This window comes from Pogoniulus pusillus, chromosome 20, assembly GCF_015220805.1.
Source record: "Pogoniulus pusillus isolate bPogPus1 chromosome 20, bPogPus1.pri, whole genome shotgun sequence".
NCBI lineage: Eukaryota > Metazoa > Chordata > Aves > Piciformes > Lybiidae > Pogoniulus > Pogoniulus pusillus.
The window spans coordinates 17,098,916-17,110,059 of record NC_087283.1 but is presented as its reverse complement, the minus strand read 5'-3'; the positions used below and the strand labels follow the sequence as shown (position 1 = coordinate 17,110,059).

The window sequence follows — 11,144 nt, the reverse complement described above, 5'->3', positions numbered from 1 at the left end:
GAGATACACTGTCTTGAAAATTCCTCTTACAGAATGGTAAACTGAAAGATCAACTATTACTCACCTCCACATTTAAAGTCTTCTCTTCACCAGCAAGTATCTCTAAATTAAACTAGCATCATACAATCAGAGAAGTTCAGAACCCATGCTCTGTTTTGCTGTCCTGTGGATAACCACTGAATTCTGAAAGTAATTCTATTGTTTATACCTTGACTGCAGTCTAATCCCATTTTGGCACATTTGTTTTTAAGATATATTTCACACCATGATTATCTTATTCTGCAAATACTCACAGACTGTTTTACGACATCTCCCCACTCAGGAGCCACTCCGTACTCTGGGTTTTCTTTCAAGAACCTGCACAAATCTTTCAGTGGGGGAGCAAATGCACCCCCGACCTGAAAAACAGAAGACAGAAGTCAGGAAGTACTTCTCATTCAATAAGAAGGCAGCAACATCCTTATCTGACACTGCTTCATTTTCATCTTTCATATAGAACAACGCATATTCTCATTTCAAGTAGTCAATGGGTACAAGGTATCTTTTGGCCAACTCCTGCTGGTGTACGTGAAACTCTTGGTAAGTTCTACATCTGCTGAACTCAAAATCATCTGTTAAACTCCTACTTGGCAATTTCAATATTTGACATTCCTACAGATGTTTAACATCAGAGCTTATCTGAACGTGCAATGAGTATAAGAGCAACCACATAACCAGAGGAGAACAGTAGTCCAGGTATTACTAAGAAGGCTGTAATAACAATCGTGTTAAATTTCACCTTTATCCAGTGAAGCACTGCTACAGTATCTCAGCCAATTTGTACCAAAAAAATCTTCTGTTAAGAGGCTCTGCTTCTCTTGTGAAATTGTTTGTATAGCTTTTCATGCAGTAAAGGCTGCTAAGATAGCTTAGCGTGGTCTGATAAAACCATGTAACAGAAAAATACTTTCACATTAATCAGAAGTATTAGTTGGATCAAAAAAGACAGTAGAAATTAAAGAAAGAAGGGTAAAAGAACTGTAGTGTCTGCTCAGTTTCCTCTGTAAACTTCTGGTCCCCTCACACACCGCTATTAAATGTATTATTGAACTACAAAACATAATGAGACAGGGTTTTTATGATGTAGAGAAGTTTGGGATGGGTTATGAATGTGAAACCAAATAAAGTAGCAGTCTCAACTATAGTGTGGGAATTTATTAAGAGTAAAAAATCATCATGAAAACACAGGCTTCTACACAAAGCACAGACTAAATCACTCATTCCTTGATCATTACCTTTTAAGAGATTTCTCAGGGCATGGCTTATTGTAGAGCAGCCAAGGGTCTGCTTTTCTAGAGACTAGGTTCCTCTACAGAGCTGCTGTTTCAATGCACTGCAGAGATTAAAGACTCTCAAATTCTGCCCCACACTCCTCTACAGATGCACAAAGCTTGTGACCTTAATATAGCACCATAAAAAAGAATTCCTGCTTTCCTTGCAACCTCTCTCTAACAACAGAGAAGTCAGCTGTATCGCAAGAGAAAATGCTCTGTGTATTGTCACAATACCCTGAAGAACTCCCACTGGACTGCTGCCCTAGTACTACACTGACATTCAAAGACATCTCATGCATCTATCCAAATCCATTCAATAAACAATCACCTTCTGTGTGCTTTTCCTGAATACTGCCTTTCAACTTTCCCCAAAGGCTATTTAAATGCATGATACCTTTCCCAAACATTGATCATTTCTCCAAAAACTGTAACTCGGCACCTGGTCTCCCATCTTCCACTGTAGGGATTTTATAGAAGAACTTATTTTCTCCTTTTGTTCTCCTGTTACACAACTGTTTAACCTGGCAGTGCAACTCATAACAGACATACACTGGTGAACTACAAGGGTCAACTGTCAGAGAAATGAAAAAAGGAAAATGCAAAATAATCCAGTACAAAGGAGTTAAGCAATTCTAATGGACAAGTGTCTACACAGGATGCACTACCGATATGATTTTAATCACGTCAAGTAGTCATGAGAAGATGTATATAAAATGGAGAACTTGTGAGAATGTTGCTGCTTGGATTAGAACATCACCTATTTCAGTGGCCATGACTCCGTATTAGCCAGTGGCACAAATACTGCAATACACAGAGTGTTCAGTTCCATCCAGACTTCATCACAGGGTTGGTTTCTAGCCATAGCTTACATAGTTTTGTAGTGGAAAAACATTTACTAGAAGATTGTCAATTGTTTCTTGTTCTCTGCTAAAACCTTAAACTAAAGCCTGTTCATTTGCTCACAGTATTTTAGGAGGTGTAGTTAGTGCACAGAGCTCATTTCAGCTAACTTTTCATTTGGAGACCATCAGAATGGGAAGAGTATTACAAATACCTTTCTTGCATTTCTTCTGTTTATAAGCTGGACACGCTCTTCACCAGTCAAGCTATTAACATCCAGTTTATTCGGGTTTCGACACCGGTGTCTCTTTTGCTTGGGTCTCCCGTCATGCAGCTGCATCCGCTGTTACACAGGAATTTAAAAGCCAATTATCTTCCTGATACAACCATTTTACTATTTGTAAGGCACCTATGCATTCTCTTGAATCAGGCATTCATCTGAAGTCATCTTCGTTTTCAGAAATATTTTAATAGCGATACTGTTTTACTAATCACATAATCAGCCTAGCACAAAGCTCTCTCGGATACCTCTGCCCATTGTTTTAATAATATTTCAGTTTTCAAATGCTTTAACTGCCAGGAATGTTGCTACTGTTCTGTATTTTAACAGCTTTAAAGATAAAACCTGTTTTTTCATCTTCTTGCGCATCACTAAAACGTTCAGTTCAAGTCACACATTTTCAGCTCCCATCATCTATATCACTGTATGACAAGGTTTTGTATCTTAGATATTTTTTTTAATCTTTGGTGAAATTAGACCAAAATCAAGTGCCTTTCTTAAGTATTGCTTTTCTTAGCAACTACATTTGTGAGCGAAAAGGACTTTATGTATGAAGAAATGGGCATTTTCCTTTCCCTAAACAAAACAGAAAAATGAATAATTCCATGTAAGACAGAATACAAATCTAAAGAAAATAAAAGATGAGAAATATGTTACTATCTAAAGCAGAGCTGAAAGGAATACTCACAGGAATACAAGCTCCTGAATCTTCAACATATCCAGGATGTTCTTTAAGCCACCTTTCTAAATCTTTTCTTTTGGGTGCATCATCACCTGCAAGCCTTGTTCCATCTTTTAGGTTAATAACAGGAACTGGACTCTCCGCATCAAGCACACCTTGGGACTGCGTGTAAGTGAGTGCTGGGTTTATTCCTGCAGCAGCTTGACAGGAGTTAATACCTGGATTAACCTGAAAAAATTCAAAACATTTCACTAAAATCTCCACAGGAAAAAAATGCCACCAAAGTAATTTCATGTGTGATACAGTGAAGGACAGAGTCCTGCAGATCATTTTGTACACACTCAAGGGCTTAGCTAGATTACTCATGCGATAGGTAACTGCCCTTAAGTCTCTGTACAATCAGGTTCTGTAACTGATGTTACAGGAAAGGATGTCAGTGTTGCTAGGTCAAATAACATTTTAACATAAAAATATTTGATAACTACAATTCAAAACTAGAATTAAACTTGCTTTTAAAATAGAGTTATAAATATTGTGTGTATCTAATATTTAGCAAAACTCTACTTCTTCATGTGATCATAAACTGTCAATGAACAGTTTCAGAAAAAAAATGCTAAATCCAACACTTCTGAGTAATGGAAGATTTTTGTTTATGCTGACAGCTGTTTATGCTCAGTTAAAAGATTACCATCAACTTGGACCTTATGTTTTAAACAATCAAAGTTTACTTACATGATTTAGTTGTTTATTTCTGTTTAGAAAAAGGACATCAACTCCCTCCACATTCTTCCTTCTTCCTCTTCTCTTTTTCACTACAGGCTGACTGTCAACTATGACTCCATTGGCACTGGCTGTTATGTGACTGGAAGTACCTAATTAATAATTCAATAAAGTGTCAGATGCTTGAGCTGTTTTTCCACAAAAAAGGTCTGAATAAAAACAGGAAAGAAAACTACCTGAAACAGTGCAAGTGCATATAATTTCTACGTGTAAGATCTAACAAAAAATGCCTATGGTTTTACAGCTGTTAAAAACACTATAAAAATCAGGCTGTGAAAAACCACTGTACTATCAAAATCTTCTATTAGTGCTGCCTATCCCCCCCAAATAAATGTGTACAGGACATAACACACACAGAGGCAGATGTGCCTACAGACACGTTTCAATGTAGACTTTTGTCATATCTTGCAAAAGAACAGGGGAATACAAAATGCAAGCAAAGTGCAGTATTTCTTTAAAAAGAAACATTCTCATCCACACATGTATGCCCTGTCAGTGAACTGTGAGGTCAGTGAATCAGAAGATAGCCTAAATCAAGCACCCAATTCTACATATTCTAATTCAAATATTAACTGCTTACTTTGGGGTAACTTTTATTTGTCAGTGTACACTTACTCTTGGTTTTTGTGAAAATAAGCTCTAAGCTTTTGATTACAAACCAAAAGTTGGTTCTTTCTATGAAGAGTGCAAACTGACAGGGGTGTAAAACTCATCATCTTTACTCACAAACTAGGCTCAGTAAGTTCTGAGTTAAATGGATCAATGTCAGTGTAGAGTGATGCCCTTAAAAAGATTTAAATTTTCTTATGAGGGTGTTTATGATGTGTAATGGCATCTTCCTAATACATGAATGTTACAGTAACTGACATTCTCATGTCTCAACTTAGTTCTCCAGTTTCCCTAACATACTGGAAAGCATTTCTCCAGACTGCAGTTTAGAACATACATAACCACAAACATTTCTCTCCACTGCCTCTAAGTGGGGATCAACAGAAGAACCCAGAAGATGAGATTTAATTTCAAGTACCTGATTTGGGAAGTGATTTTGGGAAGTTAACAAGGCTGGTTTCTGAAGCATTCTGGAGTTCACGTAGCCGAGCCAGGTATTGCTGCTGTCCCAATACACCTTCCTCGCTTTCAAATGGCCTTTTCTGAGATAGCCCCTGCTTCTGAAAAGTCAATTTCAAACCACCTTCCTGTTAAATAAATGCCAGGATTAGAAGAGTCTCTTCTGAAGCAGAACTGACTACTTGATAATCAGGACTGTTACATACAGTTACTCCAGAAGAGTTAAGGAAGAATGAAAACACTGTATTAGAGCTTATAACAAATCTTGGGTTTCCTCCACATAACTAACTCTGAACAGAAATTTCATGGGACTGCTTCAATGAATTTTAAATTATCTGTTCTCTTCAGTGAAAAACCTGGACACAGCACAGCTCTCTACCTCCCTAAACCAGTCCTAAAGAAACGCCAAACCAAATTAGAAGTGGAAGATTTCATACATTTTTATGTATACAAACAAGTCTTAAACTATTAAGAAAAATGGTTGAAAAGAAAATGTTTGTATGAAAAAGGTTTCTGCATTAAAACTGGGCAAGCTACCTATAATTCTCTACAAGAGCATGAAATCATAAAGCACTTGCTGGATAGGACATGCTGAAAGGTGTTTTTTTTTTTTTAAAGCCAAATGACAGAAATACCTTTTTTTTTTAGTACCCAGGTTTCTTACAAATAGCACAAAATAGGCTGGCTGAAGAAGCACCAGAACGACAATGTTTCAATTCAGGAAGAGAAGTAACAGTGATTCCTCCCAGTGGCTAATGCAAATTAAAACCAAAGCCAACCGAACAAAACCCCTCCCCCCAAAAAACACCCAGAAACCAAACCCAAACCCCAAACACTCAATGCCCAGAAGCAGCAGACCCAAATACCCACAAACAAGTGTGTGAAGGAAGTGAGAGTGAGAGCAGGCAGCCACTTGCAGGTAAAGCATGCCGCACACCGCAATCGCAATCAGGTCCTAGGGCAATAAAAATAAACATACGTCATTGATTTTCACTGTAAACTCCTTTTCTCGTACATGCTTCTTCACCTTTGACATCTGTGGCGACTGGTCGTATTCTTCTTTAACACCTGCAAGAGGGGGTGCTGGTGCGCTGGGTTCACTGTAATCTGCAGCTGCACCTGGGCTATCCAGAAGCTTGGTTGTGTAGAAAGATGCCACTGCGTTGCTGTCATAGCTCCTTCTTGCTGAGGGCCATTTACCTTTCAACACTGTTTGACAAATACTGTCAAGTCGATTAATCATAACTCGATCCTAAAAGCAGGAGAAAATATTTTCATGTTAGTATTTTTCAATCCTGCATTATCTTCTAATTCCAAAAAGAAGAGAAACAACCACATTTTTCATCACTGAACTTAGTCTTAGAAGATTTCTAAGTGCTTGGATTTGCACCAATACTCTCGTGAAAGTTTGAGAAAGCCGCCTCTGGACTTAATTTCACCACCTGTAAAACAAATGTGCAGTCTCCCTTACCAATACTGGGTCCAGGGCTTGCAAATGCTTCAAACACATCTCACTGGTTTTTAGAAGGCATATATGATAACTACTAAGGTAGTACTCATAGGTCTGGCTTGGGTTTTTTGGTAGCAGGGTCTGAAGCTGTGAGTAGGACCATAAACATATCTGGCAAACAGCATTTAGAAAACTAAATCTACAGACTTCTATTCTCATCACATTTCAGCTTCTGAAAGCATATTATTTGTCATTCTCATTCCCTAGACACTGAACACAGATGTGACTTGACACACCTGCATAATACATGGATCTTGACTCTCAATAAACGCAAATAAGTAGATGCAGACTGCAGGTTTTCTGGTAATTTCAGAGTGCAATTATTTGTCAGATATGTGAACACCAAAATTACCTGCTTTGTAAAGTCAATATTGTTTGTCAAGCTCAAGATCATTCCCTACAACTGAAGTGTGATTTTGTACATTCTGTCATTTTTCACCATCTGTCAGGCACCCATGACATGGAAGTTACTATGCTCCCCTTCTCAGAATGCACATTAAAAAAAAAAAAAAAAGAGTAGTTAGATTTAAGTGCATCTTCCAGGAGCAAGCATAACAAGAAGTAAAAGCTCCTGAAGTTCAGGTCCTACACGCATTTTCCGTCTGTCATCACCCTTGTGGTCTCCTTTTTCTTCACTACAAGACTGTGATCTGGGTCTGAATTTTTATGCTGATTTGGAACTCATGCCTATTCCACAGAAAGAGAATTTTCAACTGGATTTTGTGAGAGGTTTTGTTGTTTTTTAATAAAAATGTCAGAGTCTTTTTTTGTATACCATATGCATAGCAACAGAGTAAACATGTTAAAACATTGCTCCACTTTTTTTTTTTTTTTACATTCTTTTGGACTATTCTATACAATTCCTCTCAGACTTAAAATGATCCAAATATCTGATAAATGATCTCATTTTCATCTTAAATGTACTTCCTTTCAAGTTGTTACCTATGTGAACATTCTATCTTCTACAGATACAGCTCTGTAAATTTACTATGAACAAAATTCTGGGTTTTTTTGGTTTTGGCTTTTTTTTTTCTCCAAGATCCCTTCACAACTCAGCGCTACGATTTTAACATCTCTGAGTACAAACGTCACAGCCCAACTCTGGTTTCAAAGTAGTAGAATAAACTTACCTTAGGCCAGTAGGATGCAGCCAACATGTATCCACCTTGTAGGAGATAACTGGAATTTGGTGTCCCATTGTTCATCTGGAAACTGTCTTGTGTCTCATCTTGTGTAGTACTCAGGGAAGCTACACTCTCTTCATCATATGCTTTTATGTGCGGGGTTCCTTCCGCTAAATAAAAATGACTAATGTCATTCGGTATTGTAAAGAAGTTAAACACTCATTTTAAGAGGTTCAGGTGAACAAAACATGCAAAATAATGCTTACAGAAAGTCCAAACACAAAGTTAAACCAAAGAATTCATCTGTTAGGGGTCTCAAAATGACTGCTGCACCTTCTCTATGCATGTAAATTCCAGGTGTATTCCTGTCAATGTCTCAAGAGCCTAACATGCCAAACGTAGCTAACTGAAAATAGACGTGCTGCAGAGCAATCTGACAGACAGTCCTCCCTTATTGTATCCTAGTTCCTTTGTAAGCCAACATGCACCAAAATAGAGGAATGAATTGAAAGGGAAGGTGTCTAAACCCAGAACTTACCAGTGGCAAAGCTACTGCAATACTACTTGAAAAAAACTACAAACCCAGAACACCTCATATCATTTACTGGATGGAATGCTGCACATCCCATGTATTGAACACATACTCATCATGTGCATCACTTAATTGCTTCAGTTCTAATCACAGAGGATTTCTTCTCAGTATCTTTTCAGTGTGCTCTCCAAATTCCTTATACTTTGCTTTATTATTTTACTTTTGCTTTCACTACTATGACAAGGGTGCTGCCTAAAAAGGTACATACTATAGCAGCAGGAGTAAGAGTATTGAGGGACAACTCTGTATAATTTGCATTTGTATTGAGTCATTTTATACAACTCATTTGAAAAAAGCCTTTCAAATATAAGAAGTATGCCAAAGGTCCATGACCATTGTACAACACACCAAAAACACACCACACTGAAAACTGAAATGCAGATGAAGTTAAGAGAATTTCCCAGCCTTCACCAAGCTCTTCAACACCAACTTATAGCAAAATAGCCACAAAAAGAAAGGCTGACTGATTTACAATATCTGCCATCTGAGCATGGCACAATTACTTGCCTAAACAGACTGAGCTGGCAGAAAGCAAGCCTAATATTTGGACTTGTAGCACATGTTATGGTATCCACCATCTAAACCTAAATATTTATGTCATATAAGCATGTCTTTCTCTCAATGTTTTTATGTTTACAGACAACTGTTTCCTCTGAAAAGGTCCTTTCATTGCTAAAGGCAACAGCATCTTAATCATTTTGTTAAAGCAGCATTTCACTTTTCCAGAAATATTTTTTCCCAGTAAAGGATCCCTGTAGCTTCTGTTTGTCCTTTCACAGAATCACAGAATGTTAGGGGTTGGAATGGACCTCCAGAAATGAAGTCCAACCCTGCTGCCACAGCAAAATCATCCAGGGCAGGCTGCACAGGAGTGCATCCAGGTGGGTTTTCAAAGAGTCCAAAGGAGACACCACAGCCTCTCTGGGCAGCCTGTTGCAGTGCTCCATCACCCTCACCATAAAGAAGTGCCTCCTCAACATGGACCAAAAAAAAGCCTATTCATTTCTGCACTAATATCACTGCCTGAATTCACCCTCTTCCTTTTTCTGTTACCATTTGCCCTCAGACAGAATGTGAAAACATTTCCATACTGAGCTCTAATGGAACACATGAGTAGAGAACATTTCACAGTATCAAAATAAGGAATACATTCAATAATAAATTTAGTTAAAATTTTGTATCATTAATCAGAGATTTGTGCTACTTGAAAGCTTTCAAATGTCTTTCTGTTCTTTGGTCCCATGCTCTGTAACCATTTCAGCCTTCCCTAAGCAGGTACATATTTTCAGATGTTTGAAACCTGGCAGAGCAAGTATGCTGCTTGGCCACCTCCAGCTTACAAGAAAAGGCAGCTTAAAATACTCTTCCAGTTTATACTGGCCAGAAGGAAGCTTGCAGATTTCATGAAAGCACAATGATGAAGCTACAAAGACAGATGATCAAGAGTGGAAAAACGAACAAGGGAAACCAAAAGAATCTATTTGGGAAAAAAAAGAAACAGTAGTAGGATATACACACACAATATATCCTCCCATAAAGCATTGGCCATTCAACTCTTCTTCCAGACATGCACCACATGCACAGCAAGCTTGCTCAGGGAGTGAACAAATCCCAAGTACCTAATCCGAGGCACTGATATGAAGCAAAGAAAATGCTGTATCTCTGAAATACTCCTGACTCACTTGAAGAATCAAGCATATAAGTTTACTTAAGTTGATTTTCAAGAGATGCAATACCCTTTTCTGACATTTTTCCATTATGAATAAGCATATTTAAAAGTTACGGAGTTATACTGCAGGAAAAAGACTACACACATACCACGTTTCTGTGCCTCCTCTTCATCACTATCACTCTCTTCAGACGATGATGATGATGACGACGAGGATGAGGAAGACGATGAGGATGAGGATGACGATGCTGAAGAACAAGATGAAGACGATGAAGAGCTAGAGCCTGATCGAGAATGTGAACAAGACGAGGAAGACGAAGAGGATGAAGAAGATGACCTGGAAGAACAGGATGATCTATCTGAGTCAGAGTCTGAGTCAGAGCTCGAGTCAGATCCTCTTTTACTGACTCTTGTTTTTTTTGAAGCTGGGTTTGGAGTCAGAGGCTCTGTCCTTGCTGCCACCATGCGCCTGTCTGTTTCAGTCTTCACACTAGGTTTGTGGTCTGTATTTTGCATTGGTGGGCCATTTTTCGGGCTCAGAGGTTCAGATTTCATTATTGTCTGTGCCTCCTCTATAGACATAGACTCCTCTTCAGAAGACTGAGGGTCCTCTTTCAGATGTTCATTTTTAGTTTTTGTGTCCTCAAAAGCATTCATTTTAGCATCTGATAATCTTGACTGAGGTGTAAGAGGAGAAGCAGATAATGCCATCTGGTACTGATGCAAGAGTGGAGTAGAAGTCCTTGAGAGTGCCACTTTGTTTTGATTATAATTCCTCTGGGCAGACATAAATGAGAGTTCGGGATCACGAAGAATATGATAATCTGTCCTGCTAACTCCATGTTTAGCAGCTCCAATAAGCAAATCCCTGTCATGTGTCCCACACTCCCACCAGACAGGCAAGTCTGAGTTTGGCTGGCATAGCTTTAGTCGATCGAACAGCTGCGGGTGTCTGAGAGCCTGTTCTCGCACTTTCCTTAGGAGCTCAATGCGATACAAAGTCCGAGAAGCACGTTCCTCTGTTATAGGCTGGATAAAAATGTTTGGGTCTACCAGTTCTGTATTAAAACAAAACAAAGATGAGAATCTGAAAAAAAAAATCCCCACCACTATAAAATGATACTAGAAGCAGATGGCTTTAATCAGTTAACTTATGTCTCTGCATCACAAGCTTCCCATTTCAAACATTTCTTTACCTTGCTCTTCCCCACTTCTAGTTCAGAACACACAAAAAAATTTCTCAAGATAAGCACTGGCAACAGAAATTAAAAGCAAGAATACATGCA

At 38.4% G+C, this 11,144-nt stretch overlaps 1 protein-coding gene across 3 annotated transcripts in view; it reads right to left on the bottom strand.

Annotated features, from left to right (window-relative positions):
- The window catches only part of CHD9 (chromodomain helicase DNA binding protein 9), an 86,880-nt gene that overhangs the window by 3,973 nt on the left and 71,763 nt on the right, over positions 1 to 11,144 (bottom strand). For all 3 annotated transcript variants that reach the window (XM_064160372.1, XM_064160373.1, XM_064160374.1), the window contains 8 exons: positions 10,008 to 10,916; positions 7,604 to 7,767; positions 5,943 to 6,215; positions 4,923 to 5,091; positions 3,848 to 3,987; positions 3,122 to 3,343; positions 2,368 to 2,496; positions 294 to 398 (listed from right to left, as the gene is read on the bottom strand). In XM_064160372.1, coding sequence (XP_064016442.1) covers positions 294 to 398; positions 2,368 to 2,496; positions 3,122 to 3,343; positions 3,848 to 3,987; positions 4,923 to 5,091; positions 5,943 to 6,215; positions 7,604 to 7,767; positions 10,008 to 10,916 — 2,111 coding nt within the window. The remainder of the gene's footprint in view (positions 1 to 293; positions 399 to 2,367; positions 2,497 to 3,121; positions 3,344 to 3,847; positions 3,988 to 4,922; positions 5,092 to 5,942; positions 6,216 to 7,603; positions 7,768 to 10,007; positions 10,917 to 11,144) is intronic.